This window comes from Symphalangus syndactylus, chromosome X (genome assembly GCF_028878055.3).
Source record: "Symphalangus syndactylus isolate Jambi chromosome X, NHGRI_mSymSyn1-v2.1_pri, whole genome shotgun sequence".
Classification (NCBI taxonomy): Eukaryota; Metazoa; Chordata; class Mammalia; order Primates; family Hylobatidae; genus Symphalangus; species Symphalangus syndactylus.
The window spans coordinates 62772315-62795499 of record NC_072447.2 but is presented as its reverse complement, the minus strand read 5'-3'; the positions used below and the strand labels follow the sequence as shown (position 1 = coordinate 62795499).

The window sequence follows — 23185 nt, the reverse complement described above, 5'->3', positions numbered from 1 at the left end:
GGCGGTTGCTTTAGGAAGTGGGTATCACTTCCACCATGGACAGTTTGCATTGCAGGCAATGGAACCAGTGGAGAAACCTGGTAGACAACACCTTAACCAACTGATTCATGTTCATGTAATTAACAATAGGACTTCTCAGTATCATGAACTCCCTGATATGACGTGATTAGAAGGGCACATCATCTCCATGACATTCTTGCCCAAAACTCATAATCTCAGTTGAATAATGAGAAATCACAAGACAAATCCACATTGAGGGGTGTTCCAGAAAATAACTGAACTATATTTTTCAGAAGTATTTTTTGGGCCAGGCGTGGTGGCTCACACCTGTAATCCCAGCACTTTGGGAGGCCAAAGTGGGTGGATTACCTGAGGTCAGGAGTTCAAGACCAGCCTGATCAACATGGTGAAACCCCGTCTACTAAAAATACAAAAATTAGCTGGGCGTGGTGGCATGCACCTATAATCCCAGCTACTTGGGAGGCTGAGGCAGGAGAATCGCTTGAACCCAGGAAGTGAAGGTTGTGGTGAGCCATGATGGCACTGCTGCACTCCAGCCTGGGCCACAGAACGAGACTCCATCTCAAAAAAAAAAAAAAAAAGGCCGGGCACGGTGGCTCACACCTGTAATCCCAGCACTTGGGGAGGCCAAGGTGGGCGGATCACGAGGTCAGGAGTTCGAGACCAGTCTGGCCAATATGGTGAAACCCTGTCTCTACTAAAAATACAAAAATTAGCTGGGCGTTTGCAGATGCCTGTAATCTCAGCTACTCGGGAAGCTAAGGCAAGAGAAATTCTTTTTTTTTTTTTAATGAGACGGAGTCTCGCTCTGTTGCCCAGGCTGGAGTGCAGTGGCACAGTCTCCGCTCACTGCAGCCTCCACCTCCCGGGTTCACGCCATTCTCCTGCCTCAGCCTCCTGAGTAGCTGGGACTACAGGTGCCCGCCACCATGCCTTGCTAATTTTTTGTATTTTTAGTAGAGACGAGGTTTCACCATGTTAGCCAGGATGGTCTTGATCTCCTGACCTCGTTATCCACCTGCCTCGGCCTCCCGAAGTGCTGGGATTACAGGTGTGAGCCACCACGCCCAGCCAAGGCAGGAGAAATTCTTGAACCCAGGAGGCAGAAGTTGCAGTGAGCCGAGGTCGCACCACTGCACTCCAGCCTGGGTGACAGAGTGAGACTCCATTTCAAAAACCAAAAACAAAAAACAAAAACAAAAACAAAACCAGGCCGGGTGCAGTGGCTCACACCTGTAATCCCAGCACTTTGGCAGGCCAAGGCGGGCACATCACGAGGTCAGGAGATCGAGACCATCCTGGCTAACACGGTGAAACCCTGTCTCTACTAAATATACAAAAAATTAGCCGGGCGTGGTGGCATGCGCCTGTAGTCCCAGCTACTCGGGAAGGCTGAGGCAGGAGAATTGCTTGAACCCAGGGGAGATGGAGGTTGCGGTGAATGGAGGTCGTGCCACTGCACTCCAGTCCGGGTGACAGAGCGAGACTCCATCTCAAAAAAAAAAAAAAAAAAAGCAGAAGTCTAAAGTCTTTTTGTTTTTTGACATGAAGTCTTGCTCTGTCGCCCAGGCTGGAGTACAGTGGCGTGACCTCGGCTCACCACAACCTCTGCCTTTGTTGCCCAGGCTGGAGTGCAGTGGTGCAATCATAGCTCACTGCAGCCTCCAACTCCTGGGCTCAAGCGATCCTCCTGCCTTGGCCTCCCAAAGTGCTGGGATTACAGGCATGAGCCACCATGCCTCACCTTTAAATACATTTTAATGAATTTTGTTGTATCTTGAAAAGCAAAGTGGTTTTACCCTTGAGATTCCAGGGCCCATCCCAGAATGCCCAGAGCTTCTAGACCTGGAAACATGGCCATGAGATTGAATAATGGGTTGCCTCTTTTTAAGACCATTCTCCAAACCGCCATACTAATCTACCTTCCAAAACATGGTATGTCCCCATTTCATTTAATTTTATATTTTTTTATTTTATTTTATTTATTTATTTATTTATTTGAGAGGGAGTTTAGCTCTGTCACCCAGGCTGGAGTGCAGTGGCGTGATCTCAGCTCACCACAACCCCTGCCTCCTGGGTTCAAGCGATGCTCCTGCCTCAGCCTCCCAAGTAACTGGGATTACAGGTAACCACTACCACACCTGGCTAATTTTTTATTTTTAGTACAGACGGGGGTTTCACCATGTTGGCTAGGCTAGTCTCGAACTCCCGACCTCAGAGGATCTGCCTGCCTCAGCCTCCCAAAGTGCTGGGATTACAGGCATGAGCCACCGTGCCCAGTCCATTTAATTATATTTACAGCGGCTGGTCATGCAGTGACTCACGCCTATAATCTCAGCACTTTGGGAGGCCAAGGCAGGAGGATCACCTGAGGTGAGGAGTTTGAGACTAACCTGGCCAACATGGCAAAAACCCACCTCTACTGAAAATAGAAAAATTAGCCCAGCGTTGTGTCAGGCACCTCTAATCCCAGCTACTCAGGAGGCTGAGGCACGAGAATCGCCTCAGGTGGAGGCTTGCAGTGAGCCGAAATCACACCACTACACTCCAGCCTGGGCAACAGAGTGAGACCCTGTCTCAAAAAAAATATATATATATATATTTATAACTTCCAATGTAAAGACATATTTCTTTCATCCAAGGTGTGTGCTGTAATTCATTTACTGCATCCCCTTCTGTTGATAATTTAAGTGGTCTTCAAGCTTTTGCCACAATAATACGATAATGAATCTCATATAAAATTATTTTACACATCTTCAATGATTTCCTTGAGCCTAATTTGTAGCAGAATTATATTACTCTTTCTTAAGAATATTTAAGTATCTGTCGTCTACTGTACAAACTTTTATTTTTATTTTATTTATTTAGTTTTTTAGAGACAGGGTCTTGCTCTGTCACACAAGCTATAGCGCAGTGCCATGATCATAGCTCACTGCAACCACCAACTCCTGGCCTCAAGTAATCCTCTTGCCTCAGCCTCCCATAGTGCTGAAAGTACAGGCGTGAGCCACCACACCCAGCAACTCTGTATAAGCCACTCTGTATAAACTCTTTTTTTTATTTTAAATTTTTTTCATTTTCTAAGGCAGAGTTTCACTGTGTTGCCCAAGCTGGAGTGCAATGACGCGATCTCGGCTCACTGCAACCTCCGCCTCCCGGGTTCAAGCGATTCTCGTGCCTCAGCCTCCTGAGTAGCTGGAACCACAGGTGCCTGCCACCATGCCCAGCTAATTTTTGTATGTTTAGTATAGACAGAGTTTTGCCATTTTTGCCAGGTTGGTCTTGAACTCCTGGCCTCAAGTGATCCACCTGCCTCGGCTTCTCAAAGTGCTGGGATTACAGGCATGAACCACTGCACCCTGCCTTTATGAACTCTTGAGGTCCCACACAAGAGAGATCTGTCTCAATAATCTTTTTATTTTTTTTAATTTTCTGACTGCTTCACTTTTCCTTCATATCAGTAATCTTTGAAGCCTTAGGACCTGGTTCTCACAATATGTTTAATGTTGCTATATGTATATGTGTGTGTATATATTATATATATATATAAAACTGTTAATGTTATATGTTGCTATATATATATGTATGTGTTTGTATGTATACATACATTTATTTATTTATTTATTTATTTTGAGATAAAGTATCACCCTGTTGCCCAGGTTGTAGTGCTGTGGCCTGATCACTGCTCAGTGCATCCTTAACCTCCTAGGCTCAAGCGATCCTCCCCCCTCAGCCCTCTGAGTAGCTGCGTCCACAGATGTGCGCCACCACACCCCACTAATTTTTAAATTTTTTTGTAGAGTCAGGGTGTCACTAGGTTGCCCAGGGTGGTCTCAAAGTCCTGAGCTCAAACAATCCTCCTGCCTAGGCCTCCCAAAGTGCTGGGATTACAGGCGTGAGACACTAAGCTTGGCACATGTTGCTATATTTTTAAAATATGTATTAAATGTCTGTATTCCCTACTAGACTACAAGTTTCTTTTTTTCTTTTTTTTCTTTTTCTTTTCTTTTGGGAGGCCGAGGCAGGAGGATCACGAGGTCAGGAAATCGAGACCATCCTGGCTAACACGGTGAAAACCCCGTCTCTACTAAAAATACAAAAATTAGCTGGGCGTGGTGGCGCATGCCTGTAGTCTCAGCTACTCGGGAGGCTGAGGCAGGAGAATCGCTTGAACCTGGGAGGCGGACGTTGCAGTGAGGCGAGATCACGCCACTGCACTCCAGCCTGGGAAACAGAGAGAGACTCCTTCTTAAAAACAAACAAACAACGAAAAAAAAAAAAAAGAAAAAGAAAAGAAAAAACTACATTTCCCTGTGCGCTTGGCGCGACGCGCTCCCTTAACGTTTGAAAGAGCGACAATTACTTCCCACGGCCCCTTACCGCCCCCTCCCGCCGGTGCCACAGTGGTTGATGGGAAGGTAGTTTTTACGCACTTTGGCCGGCCCCTAGCGATCTGAACCCAAACTAAATTTCCCAGCAAGCAGCGCGCCGGCCTGGGAAAAGGAGCAAGATGGCTGACTCCGAAGAGGGTGTTTTGCCGCTGACAGCTGCTTCCACTGCCCCAATTTCATTCGGCTTCACTCGCACGTCCGCACGGAGGCGGCTGGCCGACTCGGGAGACGGAGCGGGGCCATCTCCGGAGGAGAAGGATTTCTTGAAAACCGTGGAAGGGAGGGAACTGCAGAGGTGACGCGCCGGGTCTTTCACACCTTGGAAATCGCTGCGGTGGGCGTAAGCGGGAGGGAGGAATCTCAGTTGTTTCTCTTGGTGACAGTGACCTGTTAAGCCTGAAGCACAGCCTGAGTAAATTCGTGGAGGCCAGAAGGCGGGAGTTTATAGGAGGGCGTAAGGAAATTGGGCCTGATAGCCGTGGGAATTGCGAAGAGAGGATGTATTACTGAGAAGTGTCTTTAGGACTTGAAGACACTGAGGTCTGTGCGTTCTGGGAGAAGGAGAGAATGAGAAAATGACAGGACCTGCTAGTGTCTCAACTGAAGTGGTGAGGCTTCTCCGATATGGAGAACGGGATGGAGCGGCAGATTCAGGTTGATGGAGGCCACCATCAGCTTAATGAGAGGAGAGTCTGAGGGGTCTGAGGGAGGGATTTCCAGAAGAGAATCAGGGATCTAGGAAGCTGTTTGGGAACCTGGAGCTGGGGAGGGTCTGGGCTGAAGATAGTGATTTGTGGGCCGTTGTGGAAGCCGGTCTTGAGTTAAATAGAGAGTCCAGGACTTATTACTCGAAGGCACTGACATTTACGAGCTGGGGGCACTGGGGGAGATAATCCAAAGAATGCACAATCAGAGAGGTACAGGAGATCCAGCCATGGAGTAGGGAAGACATGGTCTGTGGGGCTGGGGTGAGTTTGGCTCTTGTGTTTTCTCTGAATGAAGGAGTGTGACCCACTGACCCTGCCATTCTCCCAACCCCACCCCTCTGTGTCCACATCAGTGTGAAGCCCCAGGAGGCCCCCAAGGAACTCGTCATCCCTTTGATCCAGAATGGCCATCGCAGGCAGCCACCAGCCCGGCCCCCTGGGCCATCCACAGATACTGGGGCCTTGGCGGATGGGGTGCTGTCCCAGGCTGTGAAGGAGCTCATTGAGGGTGAGTGATGCCCCTTTACCCTTCCCCAGTGAAGGAAGAAGAGAAAGAAGGTGGAAGGATAGAGTGGGACTTCATTGCTCCCTCCTATTCTTCCTTTAGAATCCAAGAAGTCTCTGGAAGAGAGAGAGAATGTGGGTGTCGACCCTACGCTCGCTATCCCCATGATCCAGAAAGGATGCACCCCCAGCGGGGAAGGGGCAGACAGCGAACCCCGGGCAGAGACAGTGAGCTGGCCCCTTGTCCCCCTCCTGCCCCAGCCTTTCTTTGCCCTGTCTGCCAGGCTGTGTCCCTGCACATAGCAGGGAAAGTCTGTGTGTGTGCTAGAGGCCCGCCACCTGCCCCTTCTCCTGTCATCCTTTTTGGAAGCATTACCAAATGAATCTGGATATCTGGATGCTAAAAACGTACTTGAATCCTAGGATTATCTGAATGAGGTGTGCAGCAAAGGGAACAGGAAATGTAAAGGCCCTGAAGGTAGACACTGCCTAGAGTGTTTGCGGAACACCAAGGAGACCAGTGTGACTGAAGTGGAATGAGTAAGGGGAAGGGGTAGTAGACGAAGTCAGAAAGGAGATGGGGGTGCTAGACCAGGCAGGGCCTTGTAGGCCATTGTGAGGACTTCGGCTTTTACTCTGAGTGAGACCAGAGCCTGGACAAGCCCTGAGCATAGATGAAATATAATTTATGATTTGACAGCATCCCTCTGGCTGCTGTGAACAGACTCATTAGTGAAGGTGGAAGCAAGGGGATGAGTAGTCCAGGCTAGAGATGCTGGGGAATTAGACCAGAGTGGTCTGGAAGGATAAGTAGGGTTTAGTGAGAGAGGGAAGTACAGAGTGAGTACTCCTGTTAGTAGTAACAGCCCAAGCAATGGCATAGTGGCAGAAAATCGATGTGATATGTGTCCATCAGTGAGGCAACATGTGGTGTATCTGGAGTGAATGGGAAGGAGTGATGATGGGAGGTGACAAGAGGGGACATGAGAAGCATGTCTACAGAAGTAACCAAGTCTGTCTTTCATACCCACAGACCTGACTTTTCACCTCTTCTTTCATAAATTTCTTGCGCTGCTTCTTTAGAGTCTAGTTCTCCTACAGCCCCACACCACTCTCTCTTTCAACTGAACTTTTCTCTTCAGCCTTCAGATGTGCCCTGGTTTCCTTCAACTTTTTTTTGTTTGTTTGTTTTTTGTTTTTTGAGACAGAGTCTTGCCCTGTCGCCCAGGCTGGAGTGAAGTGGTGTGATCTCGGCTCACTGCAACCTCCCAGTCCCGGGATCAAGCCATTCTCCTGCCTCAGCCTCCCAAGTAGCTGGGATTACAGACACATGTCACTACTGCCTGGCTAATTTTTGTATTTTTAGTAGAGACGAGGTTTCGCCATGTTGGTCAGGCTGGTCTTGAACTCCTGACCTCAAGTGATCTACCCACCTCAGCCTCCCAAAGTGCTGGGATTACAGGTGTGAGCCACTGTGCCCAGCTCCTTCAACTTTAAAGAGAAAAAAGATCCTCACTTCCCTCTTCATCCTTTCATCCTGTTCCAGCTTTGGCCTCATTCTTCCAATTTTTCCCTCTATAAACCTCCTCCTGCAGCTTTCTACATATCAGGTGACCAAAAATTCCATCCATCCTTCCTCTCACTCAGCATAAAAACCTTGGAGTCAGCCAGGCGCGGTGGCTCACGCCTATAATCCCAACACTTTGGGAGGCTGAGGCAGGTGGATCACCTGAGGTAAGGAGTTCGAGACCAGCCTGGCCAACATGGCGAAACCCCATCGCTAGTAAAAATACAAAAATTAGCTAGGCATGGTGGCACGTGCCTGTAATCACAGCTACTCGGGAGGCTGAGGCAGGAGAATCGCTTGAACCCAGGAGACTGAGGTTACAGTGAGCTGAGATCGTGCAACTGCACTCCAGCCTGGGCAACAGAGCAAGACTTCATCTCAAGAAAAAAAAAAAGAAAACCTTGGAGTCATCCTCAATTCCTCTCTTTATTTCATGCCCCATACAATCTGCCAGCACAATCCTATCATCTTTTTTCAAAATGACACCCAGAACTGACCACTTCTCACCACCACCAATACCACTGCAAAGGGCTGAGCCACCAGCATCTCTCATCTGGACTATTAGAGTAATTTCCTCACTGGTCCCTCTTGTGGCTCCCACCTAGCTCAAGGTCCTCTGACTCCTGCCCAGCTCTCCTGATTTGGTCTCTTCCCCACCCTTCTCTGCTGTCTACTCTCACTATCTCCGTTTCAGTCATGGTGACTTTCATGATAGCTCTCACACATACCAAGCCTTGTTCGGCCTCAGGGCCTTTGCTGTTACTATGCTTTCAGGTTGGGACACTTTCTTCTCATATCCTCATGGCACCCTCTGCTGTCATCTCCTGATCTCTGCTTAAATGTCAACCCAGTGACACTCCCTCTCCATCCCTCTGCATCTTCTTACCCTGTTTTCTTGTTCTTTACATCACCACCTGACATATCATGTTTTCTGGGTTTTATTTATAGTATGTCTCCACAACTAGATCAGAAGCTCTGCAAGGGTAGGGGTTTTTGTCTGTTTGGTTCACAGCTTCATCCCCAGTACCTAGAACAGTACTTGCCATAGACTAGGTGCTTTATATTTGTTGAAGGACTGAACATGGAGGAAGTACAGTGAGGGATGGAAAGAGGAAATCAAAACTCACCCTTGAGCTGATTGGAAAAGACGCATAGCAGGTCTCCCAGTGGGGGGCAGCAAGTGCGCTTCAAATAGAAGACCCAGTATAAGCAAAGCCTGACCCTCCCTCCTCTACCTGAACCCGTAGGTGCCAGAGGAGGCTAATTATGAGGCGGTCCCCGTGGAGGCCTATGGGCTGGCCATGCTGCGGGGCATGGGCTGGAAACCTGGCGAGGGCATCGGCCGCACCTTCAATCAGTGAGTTCTGGGATGGGGCGAGGGGACAGACAGATCAGGCTGCAGTCAAGATCCCCAGGGTCACTGCCAAACCAGAACCACCCAGGTAGGGAGGGAGGATACATTATCACCCTAACTAATTCAGGAGCCCCTTCCACTACTGTTTTAAACTCCTATTTGCCCTTTGAAACTCTAATGGAATCCCATTTATATAACTTTGCCTCTAGGGACATCAATTTCCTCATCTGAAAAATGGGGGTAATAGTACTGACTTCACAGGTCTGTTGTGAGAGTTAAATGAAATTATACACATAGGCCAGGTAGTGGCTCATGCCTGTAATCCCAGCACTTTGGGAGACTGAGGCAGGAGGATCACTTAACCCCAGGAGTTTGAGACCAGCCTGGGCAACATAGGGAGGCCCCATCTCTACAAAAGATTAATTAATTTTAAGAAAAGAAATTAGGGCCGAGTGCAGTGGCTCACACATGTAATCCCAGCACTTTGGGAGGCTGAGGTGGGTGGATCACGAGGTCAGGAGATCGAGACCATCCTGGCTAGCACGGTGAAAGCCCGTCTCTACTAAAAAAAAAAATACAAAAAATTAGCCGGGCATGGTGGCGGGCGCCTGTAGTTCCAGCTACTCAGGAGGCTGAGGCAGGAGAATGGCGTGAACCCGGGAGGCGGAGCTTGCAGTGAGCCGAAATTGCGCCACTGCACTCCAGCCTGGGCGACGGTGAGACTCCATCTCAAAAAAAAAAAAAAAAGGAAAAGAAAAAGAAATTATATACATAAAGCACATACAGTAGGCCCTGACCCCAAGAAAGCGTAGACTAAACATTTGCTATTGTCACGCAGACTTGCAACCCTTTCTTCGCAATTGCAAACTCAAGAATTCTGAAAACCAAACATTTTTTCATAACCCATTGGCAGCCAAATATGACCTGAATTGGTGTTGAGTTTTGTTTTTTTTTGGGTTTTTTTTTTTTTTTTTTTTTTTTGAGATGGAGTCTCTGTCACCCAGGCTGGGATGCAGTGGCGCAATCTCGGCTTGCTGCAGCCTCTACCTCCAGAGTTCAAGTAATTGTCCTGCCTCAGCCTCCTGAGTAGCTGGGATTACAGGCATGCACCAGCACGCCTGGTTAATTTTTGTATTTTTAGTAGAGATGGGGTTTCCCCATGTTGGCCATGCTGGTCTTGAACTCCTGACCTTAGGTGATCTACCAACCTCGGTCTCCCAAAGTGCTGGGATTACAGGCATGAGCCACCATGCCCAACCATGTTGAGTATTTATAATCCGGTTTCTCCTGCTTGGTGTGAATATTCATATGATTTCCCCTATAGAAATAGTATATTTGGTTACAGCGATCTGCCTCTGATCTCACTGTAGATATTAAGTAATAGATGGTATATGCAGCATGTTATTAGGTTGAACCAAATGAAATTGCTGTTTCTGTAAGTCAAAAACAGTCCTAATATGAGATCAGAAAGGGCAACCTTGAAAATATTGGTGGGGGCCGGACACGGTCGCTCACACCTGTAATCTCAGTACTTTGGGAGGCCAAAGAGGGCAGATCACCTGAGGTCAGGAGTTCGAGACCAGCCTGACCAACATGGTGAAACCCTGTCTCTACTAAAAATACAAAAATTAGCCGGGTGTGGTGGCATGCGCCTGTAACCCCAGCAACTCGGGAGGCTGAGGCAGGAGAATCGCTTGAACCCGGGAGGTGGAGGTTGCATTGAGCCGAGATCGAGGCATTGTACTCCAACTTGGATGACAAGAGCAAAACTCCGTCTCCAAAAAAAAAAGAAAAGAAAAGAAAATGTCAGTGGGGCGGAGGGGGGCGGATTTGGGCAGGAAGAGGAAGTAAATAAGGTGTTGAAGACGGTTGCATCCTCTCCAGCAAACCCATATTCCTCCCTGCAGAGTAGTGAAGCCCCGTGTCAACTCACTGAGGCCCAAGGGGTTAGGGCTGGGTGCCAACCTGACCGATGCCCAGGCCTTGACCCCCACTGGCCCCTCCCGCATGCCAAAGCCAGATGAGGAGCAAGAGAAAGATAAAGAAGATCAGCCTCAAGGGCTGGTGCCTGGAGGAGCTGTGGTGGTTCTTTCTGGCCCTCACCGAGGCCTCTATGGAAAGGTAAGGAACCAAGATATCCCGGGAGCCCAAAACAGGCAGCAGGGAAGGTTGATCCGAGGGTCAGATGGAGGAATAATTGAATTTGAGGTAGAAAGGCTGGGACTCCTAGTCTTTTAGGTCTGCTTGGCCCACTGCCTCACTCAGTAACCCAGGACCACTTGCTGGCCTTTGTGAGCCTCAGTTCCCAGCTAAAAGGAAGAGAATGCCATATGCCACAAGTCCCTGAGGATTAAATGCTTAAAGGATCCAAGGAAGCCCCACAGTCAGCTGAGGGAGACACAGGAACCAGACCTGGTCCTACTTCTCAGGGGTCAGAGTCTGGTTGGGGAGACAGAGGAAGCAAGCCTCTTAGAGGTAAGGGGTTGACATCTTGGTCCTAGGAATATGGGTGGAGTCCACAACCCCTACCTGACTTCTTCCCCTCAACACTTTAGGTGGAAGGCCTCGATCCTGACAATGTTCGGGCCATGGTTCGTCTGGCTGTGGGGAGCCGGGTGGTGACTGTTAGTGAGTACTACCTGCGGCCTGTCTCCCAGCAGGAGTTTGACAAGAACACCTTGGATCTCAGTGAGTGAGCCTCTTATAGAGCTAGGGGAGTTGGCAACGCATTCCTAGGGGTGGCAGGGCCTGGCTAATTGGGTGGTTTTAGATCTGCAGCAGGGAGGGGCAGCAGTGTGCCTGGCAGATATGACTTCCAATCAGAGGTCAGGAGGTGAGAGACTTATTCCATTTGACTGGAGAAAGGTCGATGTCATACCCCTGGGTCTGTAGCCTGTCTCTGAGTGAGAAGAAACAGGTGCAGAAACCAATTCCTACCTTCGAGATCTTTGTCCATTTGGGGTGATGAACCTCTCTTTTACTAGGGAGTGAGAACTGCTAGGATTAGGGTGTGACCGAGAAGGAAGGAATTCTAGGCAGACAGAACAGCACAGGCGAAGGCGTTTCGGTAGGACGGGGCAGTTTGGCAAATGGGTACAGACAGAGCTCTCCGGGAATCTCTAGTCCACACTAGGTGAGCATTGTTGGTGTGGGCTAGGTTGGCTGCGGGAGGGTTCCTGAAGAAAGCTGAAATGGTTGAGAGGTGGGGGAGAGGCATTCTACTAGCAAATGCATGAGGGGTGAGAGGGGCACTTTGGCAGGTGGGAGGTGGCTCTAGGCTGAGACATGGCCTTGGAAGGAAAGGGCAGTGAGACACTGAGGCTCTGTCCTGGTTCTCCTCATAACCTCTTGAACAGGCCAGGTGAACAAAACTTCCTTCCCCAGGGCAACAGAACGGAACTGCCTCATCACGGAAGACCCTCCGGAATCAAGAACTCCACATCCAGCAGGACAACTCAGAGAGGAAGCGGAAACACCTTCCAGACCGGTGGGACTCTGAGCATGCGGGAGGGGTCAAGAAGGCAGGGCTGTGGGTAGGCTCGAGCAGCCAGGGAAGGCTTCCGAGGCAAGGCAGGCTCATAGAAGGAACTGGGAACTGCATTGTGGGTGGGTTTCATAGCATAGGCAAAGGGAGGGCAACTGGAAAGTGCATCTGATGAAGAGCTAAGCCTAGTGCTGGCACCTCCTCCACAGACAGGATGGGCCTGCAGCCAAGAGTGAGAAAGCAGCCCCCAGGAGTCAGCACTGGTTGCACAGGGACCTGCGCGTGCGGTTTGTGGACAACATGTACAAAGGAGGCCAGTATTACAACACCAAGGTGGGAACCCTGCAGCCTGAGTCCCCCTCCCTCTCCTAGGGACTGAGCCCCCCTACCTCTCTAAAATCTCACATCCCCCTAACTTGTATCCCCAGATGATAATTGAAGATGTCCTAAGCCCAGATACCTGTGTTTGTCGGACAGATGAAGGCCGAGTCCTGGAAGGTGAGTTTGAGCGATGGCAGCTGGAGGTTGATCAAGAAGAGTGTTTTAGGCCCAGAGCCTGGCCCAGGCAAAGCTGGGAGGTTTGGCAGAGTTCAGGTATTTTGCAAGGCCTAGCATCCTCTTACAGAACATTAGATACTTCCATGATGGTGGTTATCTTGAGCCCCACTCTCCCAGTCTGTCAAATTTTCTTTTTTTTTTTTTTTTGAGACAGAGTCTCACTCTGTCACCCAGGCTGGAGTGCAGTGGTGTGATCTCGGCTCACTGCAACCCCCACTTCCCAGGTTCAAGCGATTCTCCTGCCTCAACCTCCCAAGTAGCTGGGATTACAGGCAAGCGTCACCACACCTGGCTAATTTTTGTGTTTTTAGTAGAGACGGGGTTTCACCATGTTGGCCATGCTGGTCTTGGAACTGCTGACCTCAAGTGATCCTCCCACCTCGGCCTCCCAAAGTGCTGGGATTACAAGCGTGAGCCACCGCGCTCGGCCTCCGGTCTGTCAAATTAGTATGGAATTTACTATTTCTTCCTCTTGTGATTGGTGCCTTAGTGAAGGAATGTGTATTGAGCTCTCAGTGCAGGGCAGGGGTTAAAACATGCCCACAATAAAAGGTGCCTGTTGTTATCACCACCACCCTTTATTACAGTGATTTTTGTAAACTACTCCTTAGGCTTCCTCATCTGTGAAATGGATGTGGTGGGACTCCCATCTGTCAACAGGGTGTAGAGTGGCTCCAGGGAATACAGGAAAGGCCCTTCTTTTTTTTTTTTTTTTTTGAAACAGAGTCTCACTCTGTCACCCAGGCTGGAGTGCAGTGGCACAATCTCGGCTCACTGCAACCTCCGCCTCCCGGGTTCAAGCGATTCTTCTGCCTCAGCCTCCTGAGTAGCTGGGACTACAGGTGCCCACCATCACACCCAGCTAATTTTGGCATTTTTAATAGAGACAGGTTTTCACCATATTGGCCAGGCTGGTCTCGAACTCCTTACCTTGTGATCCTCCTGCCTCAGCCTCCCAAAGTGCTGGGATTACAGGCATGAGCCACCACACCCGGCTGAAAGGCCCTTTTTTTTTTTTTGAGATGGGGTCTCGTTTTATCACCTAGGCTGGAGTGCAGTGGCACCATCATGGATCACTGCCACCTCGAATTCCTGATTTCAAGCCATCCTCTCACCTCAGCCTCCTGAGTAGCTGGGACTGCAGGCACTCACCACCATGCCTGGCTAATTTTAAAATTTTTTGTAGGCTGGGCACGGTGGCTCATGCCTGTAATCCCAGCACTTTGGGAGGCCGAGGAGGGTGGATCACCTGAGGTCAGGAGTTCGAGACCAGCCTGACCAACATGTCAAAACCCCGTCTCTACTGAAAATACAAAATTAGCCAAATGCAGTAGTGGGTGCCTGTAATCCCAGCTACTCAGGAGGCTGAGGCAGGAGAATCGTTTGAACCCAGGAGGCGGAGGTTGCAGTGAGCCAAGATCACACCATTGCACCCCAGCCTGGGCAACAAGAGCCAAACTCAGTCTCAAAAAACAAAAAACAAAAAAATTTGTAGAGACGAGGTCTGACCATCTTGCCCAGGTTTGGTCTTGAACTCCTGGGCTCAAGCGATCCTCCCAACTTAGCCTCCCAAAGTGCTGGGACTACAGGTGTGAGCCACCACGCCTGGCCAGGAAAGGCCCTTCTGACAGGATGCTGGTTGGGCTGGTCCTTGCTGTGGGCCTCACTCCCCTCTCCCTTATCCGTAGGCCTGAGGGAAGACATGCTGGAGACCCTGGTTCCCAAGGCAGAGGGTGACCGTGTGATGGTGGTACTGGGCCCACAGGCTGGAAGGGTGAGTCTCAGACCTGGCAGTAGAGGTTTGTGGGTCGTTCAGGGCCTGTCCCAGGGTCTAGGCTTGCCTTGCTGATTCCACTTCACCTCTGTTCCAGGTGGGACATTTGCTGAGCCGGGACAGAGCACGGAGCCGGGCTTTGGTGCAACTGCCAAGAGAAAATCAAGTGGTGGAGCTTCACTACGATGCCATCTGCCAGTACATGGGCCCTAGTGACACAGATGATGACTGACCCATGGGACTCCTCCCATCCCCCAGGCTGGTACCAGTTCTGTACCATATGAGAAAGTTGCCTTCAGAAGGTGGGAAGATCATTGTTCCATCCTCTACTTCTGGTGCCGTCCTGGGACAAGGACAAGGGAAAGGGATGGGTGAACCAGTAGGGAAGCTAGAAACAAACCCAATATTTACCAAAATTTAGGGTATAATAAAAACCATTTCAAGTACTTAATAGAAAGATGAAATCATAAGTGGTATGATGAGCTGCGAGTTAAGGTGGGAACTGAGTTGACTGAGGTGGGAACCATTTCATTTTTCAGCCTTGCTTTTCTGCTCAGGGTACAGGACAAGTTAAAGGACTCATTTGATTGTGAGCTCACTCTTGGAATATAGAAACTATGCACTTGCGTGCAGTGGTACATGCCTGTAATCCTAGCACTTTAGGAGGCTGAGGTGGATGGATCGCTTGAGCCCAGGAGTTCAAGATCAGCCTGGCCAACAAGGTGAAACCCTGTCTCTACTAAAAGTACAAAAATACAAAAAATTATCAAGGTATGCTGGTGCACGCCTATAATCCTAGCTACTCAGGAGGCTGAGGCAAGAGAATCGCTTGAACCCAGGAGGCAGAGGTTGCTGTGAGCCCAGATCGTGCCACTGCACTCCAACCCGGGGGACAGAGTTAGACTCTGTCTCAAAAAAAAAAAAATCTTTAGATGCTGTAGAATCTGAAATACTGTATCTCTGAACAACTTTCTGAGCAAGAACTCTAGCAACTAGCAGCAGAGTATGCTTTCACTCTCAGTTTAGAGCAGGACCCCAGAGAATATGCTGAGCCTGGGGTCTTCCTCTGTTGCCCAGACTGGAGTGCAGTGGTGCAATCATAGCTCACAGCAGCATTGACCTCCTGGGCTCAAGCAATCTTCCCGTCTCAGCCTCCCAAAGTGCTGGGATTATAGGCACTGGAATGAGCCACCGTGCCTGGTCTCTGGCTTGTATTTTGTTAATCGTAGGGAGGATGTTCCCAACTGCTCATGTCCAGTAGTCCGTTTCCTATGCTTTATGCACTTCACTCTGTCAAGGAGGCCTCCTCCCTTCTCCAATCATAATAAACCAGCCTTGGTAGCACCTTTGAGAAGGGCTAAAGCTCCCCAGGGAATGGCACTGGGGCTCTGTCTCTGCCCTGTAACACGACATAACCCAGCCATTTCAGACACCCTCCATCTCCTCCCTGTGCCACAATGCTAAAGTAGATATCTCATCAGCTTCAGATTTCCTGGATTTCATCTTTCTCCTAAGCCTACGCTTGAAAATGGGGCCCAAAGTTCTTGAATATGGCCCTTTGTCCAGAACACCTAGCTCCAGCCAAAGTGCCTGGTCTCCCCTGACAGGCCACTGGGACTTTTTCTGCTTTGCCTTGAAAGGAGCCCTGCTGATCCCCATTTTGAGGACAGGGCTCCTTACATTCAGGGAAGTGTGGACAATATAAGGAGGCTTTCCCAATATGCCCCTTGTTCACTGTGCACAAACAAAGCCTTGTATCTGAAGACACTTTGAATCTGTGCAGTGTTCTCTCAGCTTGCTGCCTGGCACCTGCCTGCTGCCAAAGTTGCTCTTGCGGCGGTGGTTACTGCAGCAACGGCTTCTGTGAGCCCGAGAATTCTCTACAGGCCCCTCACAAGCTGGGGACTGTGACCTGTACAATTTGTCCAGGCTGGCTTTTTTCACATCACAGGGATTGAGCAAGAGGTAGATTAAAAGGCATCTGCCTCTTCTGCCAAACCCCCAGAAGTTTGCCCGGCAGGGGGCTGCTTCTGTTAAAAATTGTCCAGACGCCGAGCCTTGAATTTGTAGCAGCAGACTCAGGAAGCAGTTTCTTTGCCTTTCAGAGAGGAGTCAATTATTGAGGTGATGGGGGTTGCTGCCCAGGCTGTGTTCGGTGGCAGATATGGACAGGTCAGCTCTTCTTTTAAAAAAATTTTTTTAAATAATTTTTTATTTTAAATATAATAGAGACAAGGTCTCACTCTATTGCTCAGGCTGGTCTTGAACTCCTGGGCTCAAGTGATCTTCCCATCTTGGCCTTCCAAAGTGCTGGGATTATAGGCATGAGCCACCACACCTGGCCTCAGCTCTTTTTTTTTTTTTTTTTTTTTTTTTTGAGATGGAGTCTTGCTCTGTCGCCCAGGCTGGAATGCAGTGGCGTGATCTCGGCTCACTGCAACCTTCACCTCCCGGGTTCAAGTGATTCTCCTGCCTCAGCCTCTTCAGTAGCTGGGATTACAGGCGCATGCCACCATGCCTGGCTAATTTTTGTATTTTTAGTAGACACAGGGTTTCACAATGTTGGTCAGGCTGATCTCGAACTCCTGACCTCGTGATCTGCCCACCTCGGCCCCCCAAAGTGCTGGGTTTACAGATATGAGCCACCACGCCCAGCCTCAGCTCTCTTTTCTAACATTCCTTCCTCAGTCAAGGGAATGCTCCCCTCTACCCCCACACTGAGGCCGCCTCTTCATCTCCATGTCTGCAGCACCACGCAGATGGATGAAGTATCCAACAGCTTCTAAAGCTATCTAAGTGGGGGCGGGTCCTCACCAAGTCCCTTATCACCCCAATTCATTCAACAAACATCTCTTGAGCCCCTACTGAATGTCAGGTACCATCCTGCATGCTAGGGGAACCATATAGAGTAAATCACTTAATATCAAGACCCTACTATATGCCAGGCAGCATCCTGGGTACCGAGTATGGAGCTACAAACAAAACAAACATCCTTGCCCTTGTGGGGCTGACACTCCACTGGGGCTGAGACAGTGAGCAATAAGCAGAAGTAAGTGATGGAAGATGTTACAAGAAGCTAAGAACCATGGGGGAAAGGGGCAGTATTAATAGGATGGCCACAGAAAGCCTTAGAAGGTGACATTAAGCAAAGGTATTAAGGACGTAAGGGACGGTCATGCAGCTATCTGGGGAAAGCGGTCTAGGCAGGGGAAATGAAGTGCAAAGGCCCTGTGGTAGCACTGTTGCTAGCGTGTGTGAGGAACAGCCGGGAGGCTGGTGTGGCTGCAGGGGAGTAAGTGAGGGAGAAGGTGGTAGGAGGTCAGGTCAGGGAGATCCTGTAGTGCTGTAAGGTCAGTCCACTGGAACTACTGTGGCTTTTGTTCTGACTGAAGTGGAAATCATGAGAAGCCTCCATATAGCCACTGCTAAAGACTGCCAGTTGACAACTCCCTGCTTGCCATACACCCCCTACCATGTGCACACAGAACCACTCTAAATACATTTGTTCCTCTGGTGCTTTGGTCAATCTAGCTGATTTCCATTGTTGGGAACACAGATTTTCCCATTAGATGCCCAGCAAGTCTTCCTTTTTTTTTTTTTTTTTTGGAGACAGGGTCTCACTCTGTCTCCCAGGCTGATTGTGCAGGGACACAATCATGGCTCACTGCAGCCTTGATCTCCTGGGCTCAAGCAATCTTCCTGCCTACTGAGTAGCTGGGACTACAGGTGTGCACCACCACGCCCAGCTGATTTTTTAGAAATTTTTTGTAGAGGCCAGGAGCACTGGCTCACGCCTACAATCCCAGCACTTTGGGAGGCCAAGGTGGGCGGATCACCTGAGGTCAGGAGTTCGAGACCAGCCTGGCCAACATGGTGAAACCCCATCTCTACTAAAAAGGCAAAAATTAGCCGGGTGTGGTGGCGTGCACCTGTAATCTCAGCTACTTGGGAGGCTGAGACAGGAGAATCATTTGAATCCGGGAGGCGGAGGTTGCAGTGAACTGAGATTGTGCCATTGCACTCCAGCCTGGGCAATAAGGTGAGACTTCATCTCAAAAGAAAAAAAATCATAACCGCCCCATGTGATGGCATTAAGGGTGGGGCCTTTGGGAGGTAATTAGGTCACAAGGGCAGAGCCCTCATAGATGGGATCAGTGCCTTAAAAGGCACCCCAGAGACTCTCGTCCTCTTTCAGCTATGTGAGGATACAAGAAGCCAGTAGTCTGCAGCCTAAATATCTTGCTTCATCTTTGGTGTTTCTGAACTGTATAAAAGTATACATCTTAGGCTGGGCACAGTGGCTCACGCCTGTAATTCCAGCACTTTGGGAGGCCGAGGCAGGCAGATCACGAGGTCAGGAGATCGAGACCATCCTGGCTAACACGGTGAAACCCCATCTCTACTAAAAATACAAAAAATTAGCCAGTCATGGTGGCGGGCGCCTATAGTCCCAGCTACTCAGGAGGCTGAGGCAGGAGAATGGCATGAACCTGGGAGGTGGAGCTTGTAGTGAGCTGAGATTGCACCACTGCACTCCAGCCTGGGCAACAGAGCGAGACTCCATCTCAAAAAAAAAAAAAAAAGTATGCATCTTAATCTGTTTTGTGCTGTTGTACCAAAATACATGACACTGGGTAATTTATAAAGAATAGAAATTTATTCCTTATAGTTCTGGAGGCTGGGAAGTCCAAGATCTAGGTGCAGCATCTGGCCAGGGTCTTCTTGCTGTGTCATCCCATAGTGGAGGGGGAAAGAGTAAGAGAGGGCCAGAGAGGGGGCTGAACCCATTTTATTATGAGAAACCCACTCCCCACTCCCATAATAACAGCAGTAATCCATTCATGAGGCCTCTTGATTACCACTTTTTTTTTTTTGGCTTAAACAACAGAAATTTATTTTCTCACAGTTCTGTAGGCTAGAATTCCCAGAACAAGGTCTGGTAGGGTCATTTCTGATGAGGACTCTTTTCCTGGCTTGCAGATAACCTCACTGTGTTCTCACGCGGTGGAAAAAGACTCTCTCTCTCTCTCTCTCGCTTGCTTGATGACCTCTTAAAGATCTCACCTCTTAATACTGTTACAATGGCAATTACATTTCTTTTTCTTTTTCTTTTTTTAAGATAGAGTAGTGCTCTGTCACCTAGGCTAGAGTGTAATGGTACGATCTCAGCTCACTGCAACCTCCACCTCCCAGGTTCACGCGATTTCTCCTGCCTCAGCCTCCCGAGTAGCTGGGATTATAGGTGCCCGCCACCATGCCTGGCTAATTTTTGTATTTGTAGTGGAAATGGAGTTTCACCACGTTGGTCAGGCTGGTCTCGAACTCCTGACCTCAGGTGATCCACCCACCTTGGCCTCCCAAAGTGTTGGGTTTGAGAGGTACAAGTCATCAAACCATAACACTATGTAATCTTTGGAAACTTACTTTTTCCCCACTGGACATTCTAGATTTATCTTTTTTTGTTTTTGTTTTTGTTTTTTTTTTTTGAGACAAGGTCTTGTTCTATTGCCCAGGCTGGAGTGCAGTGCTGCAATCATAGGTCACTGCTGCCTCAAACTCAAGTATTCCTCGCCCCTCAGCCTCTTGAGTAGTTGGGACTACAGGTGCATCCCACCACACCTGGCTAATTTTTAAATTTTTAATAAAGACAGGGTCTCGCCATGTTGCCTATGCTGGTCTTGAACTCTTGGCCTCAGGCGATCCTCCTGCCCTAGCCTCTCAAAGTGCTGGGATTACAGGTGTGAGCCACTGTACCTCTGGTTTTCTTTTTGTTTTTGTTTTTTGTTTGTTTGTTTGGAGACAGAGTCTCGCTCTGTCACCCAGGCTGGAGTGCAGCAGTGCAATCTTGGCTCACTGCAACCTCCACCTCCCGGATTGAAGCAATTCTCCTGCCTCAGCCTCCCGAGTAGCTGGGATTACAGGTGCCCGCCACCACGCCCGGGTAATTTTTGTATTTTTAGTAGAGATGGGGTTTCTCTATGTTGGCTAGGCTGGTCTCGAACTCCTGACCTCAGGTGATCTGTCCACCTCAGTCTCCCAAAGTGCTGTGATTACAGGCGTGAGCCACCACACCCAGCCAGCTTTATCTTAACACTCATGTAGCACTTGATGTGTGTGTCAGGCACTGTTCTGTCCCCTTTACATTCACAATCATTTATTTGTTTGTTTATTTATTTATTTATATTTTTGAGACCGAGTCTCACTCTGTTGCCCAGGCTGGAGTGCAGTGGCACGATGCTGATCTCAGCTCACTGCATCCTCTGCCTCCCAGGTTCAAGTGATTCTCCTGCCTCAGCCTTCCAAGTAGCTGGGTTTACAAGCCCCTGCCACCATACCTGGCTATTTTTTTTTTTTTTTTTTTTGTATTTTTAGTAGAGACAAGGCTTCACCATGTTAGCCAGGCTGGTCTTGAACTCCTGACCTCAGGTGATCCACCCACCTCGGCCTCCCAAAGTGCTGGGATTACAGGCGTGAGCCACTGTGCCCAGCCCACAATCCTTTAAATCATTTAAATCCTCATAATGGCCTGTGGGATACACACTGTTACCATGTCCATTTTACATATGAGGGAACTGAGGCACCGAGTGGTTAAATGATTTGCACGATAGTTCTAGCTGGCAAGCAGAGAGCCAGGATTGTAAGCCAGGCAGACCGGGCATGAGTGCACATTTTTGTCCCTCTGCTTCATGCCATCATTCCCAGCTGTTGCTATGATTCCTGTTTGCCTGTAGGGGTAGCTGTTCATTTATTTCCACTGCCATACAGCATTCTGTGGTGTGCATGTGCAGCCTGGGTGTCCATATTCTGTAACAGGCCTGGTTCTTGCTGTTGGGAGTAACACTGCAGTGTTCACTCCCGCACGTGTCTCCTGGTTCACATAGGCACGCAGACTCTCAGAGGGGAATCTGAGGGCATAGGGTTTGCATGTCCCTAACTTCTTCAGGTGATGCCAGACTATTTCCACAAGTGAATGCTAGCTCAGTCCCCGGGCCTCCCTAGGCCTCAGTTTCCCCATGTATTAGATAGGCCATTTGGGGACTTGAAGCTCTCAGATACCGGAACAGCAGTTTGGGGGAGCTGAGCAGGTCTGGGGTGTGACTGACATTCCCAGGTACCTGAAGGAGGAACGGCACATCTCCAGGTGGGACCTGCAGTCCTTCCTGGAAACTTCCATGGCTCCCCACACGTGCAAGTTCAAAGCCTCTCTCCTGAACCTAGGTTCAGAGCCCCTTCTGCAGTGGCAGTTCCAACCTCCCTCCCGTGTCCCCACTCACAGCTAAGCTTTGGGCCTGGAGCACTTCCAACCTGCTGATCAGGGCAAGCCCTGATGTGGCCTTCAAGGCCATTGTACGTGTTCATTGTGACACTGCTCACTGAGCAGTCAGTGTGTGCTAGGCGTATCTCCAGCATCTGGACAGATGACACTAAATGGGTATTGAAGGATTGAATGAGGGATCAATAATGATATCCAATTTGATTCAGTGGTTCCAGAGGTTTTTCTAAGTGCTTTCCATTTATTAACTCATTTCACATTCACAGATGACCCCATAAAGTAAGCACTATTGTTATCCCCATTGTACTGACAGGGAAGCTGAGGTCCAGAGGAGCCTGGGTGCCTTGCTCGAGGTCACACAGCTTGTGAGTGGTGGTTGGAGCTGAGGAAACGTGAGAAATTGTTGTTCCCAAGCTGTGAGGTGCCACATGGGGGCCAAGATAAAATTATTCTGCTTTTTCTTTTTAGAGATAGGGTCTCACCATCATTCAGGTTGTAGTACAGTGGCACAATCATGGCTCACTGCCACCTCCAACTCCTGGGCTCAAGGGATCCTCCCACCTCAGCCTCCTGAGTAGCTGGGACTACAGGTCAGTGCCACCATAGTGGGCTAATTTTTAAAAGTTTGTATTTTCCATAGAGATTGGGCTTTGCCATTTTGCCCAGGCTGGTCTTGAACTCGTGGGCTGAAGCAATCCTGCTCCCTCAACCTCCCAAAGCCCTGGGATTACAGGCGTGAGCCACTGTGCCTGGCCTGTTCTCCATTTTTCTGCTTCTTTCTCTGCATCCAGATCGATCCCCTTGAACACTAATTTAGGGGACAGTAAACATCTGTTACATTTGCTGGTTATTTTCTAAATTAACATTTAAAAGTTGCATATTTCCTTATCAAGGTATGAGAATGTTTTTTTTTTTTTTTTTTTTAAAAACAAGGTCTGGCTCTATTGCCCAGGCTGGAGTGCAGTGGCATGATCTCAGCTCACTGCAACCTCCGCCTCCCAGGCTCAAGCCATCCTCTTCCTCCCACCTCAGCCTCCTGAGTAGCTGGGACCACAGGCATGTTCCACTGTGCCTGGCTAATTTTTATATTTCTTGTAGAGATGAAATTTTGCTATGTTGCTCAGGCTAGTCTCGAACCTCTGAACTCAAGGGATCTGCCCACGTCAGCCTCCCAAAGTGTTGGCCTGATTTTTGTTATTTTAGTACATAATGGAATGAGTTTTGCCATTATGGATGATAGTGATTTACTAATCATTTTAATATCACGTTTCATATCATTCATATTTTTTATTACTCTTGATTGGCATCAGTAATTTGGAGCTAGTATGTATGTCTGTCTGTATGTATGTATGTATTTATTTAGAGACAGTCTCACTCTGTTGCCAAGGCTGGAGTGCCGTGGTGCAATCTCGGCCCACTGCAACTTCTGCCTCCTGGGTTTCAAGTGATTCTTGTACCGTAGCCTCCGGAGTAGCTGAGATTACAAGCATGGGCCACCACGCCCAGCTAATTTTTGTATTCTTAGTAGAGACAGGGTTTCACCATGTTGGCC

At 49.0% G+C, this 23185-nt stretch overlaps 1 protein-coding gene across 3 annotated transcripts in view; it reads left to right on the top strand.

Moving 5' to 3' along the window:
- GPKOW (G-patch domain and KOW motifs) overlaps positions 1 to 22543 on the top strand; it is a 47922-nt gene extending 25379 nt beyond the window's left edge. The window contains exons 1-12 of one of the 3 annotated variants that reach the window (XM_055268102.2): positions 1088 to 1956; positions 4499 to 4707; positions 5473 to 5627; positions 5727 to 5851; positions 8438 to 8547; positions 10452 to 10665; positions 11100 to 11232; positions 11929 to 12031; positions 12238 to 12361; positions 12457 to 12526; positions 14275 to 14360; positions 14458 to 22543. In XM_055268102.2, coding sequence (XP_055124077.1) covers positions 1954 to 1956; positions 4499 to 4707; positions 5473 to 5627; positions 5727 to 5851; positions 8438 to 8547; positions 10452 to 10665; positions 11100 to 11232; positions 11929 to 12031; positions 12238 to 12361; positions 12457 to 12526; positions 14275 to 14360; positions 14458 to 14592 — 1467 coding nt within the window. In that variant the 5' untranslated portion in view covers positions 1088 to 1953 and the 3' untranslated portion in view covers positions 14593 to 22543. Of the gene's footprint in view, positions 1 to 1087; positions 1957 to 4177; positions 4708 to 5472; positions 5628 to 5726; positions 5852 to 8437; positions 8548 to 10451; positions 10666 to 11099; positions 11233 to 11928; positions 12032 to 12237; positions 12362 to 12456; positions 12527 to 14274; positions 14361 to 14457 lie in introns of those variants that run through there. The other 2 variants (XM_055268103.2, XM_063634469.1) reach the window with 2 other exon arrangements.
- Positions 22544 to 23185: the final 642 nt, after the last annotated feature.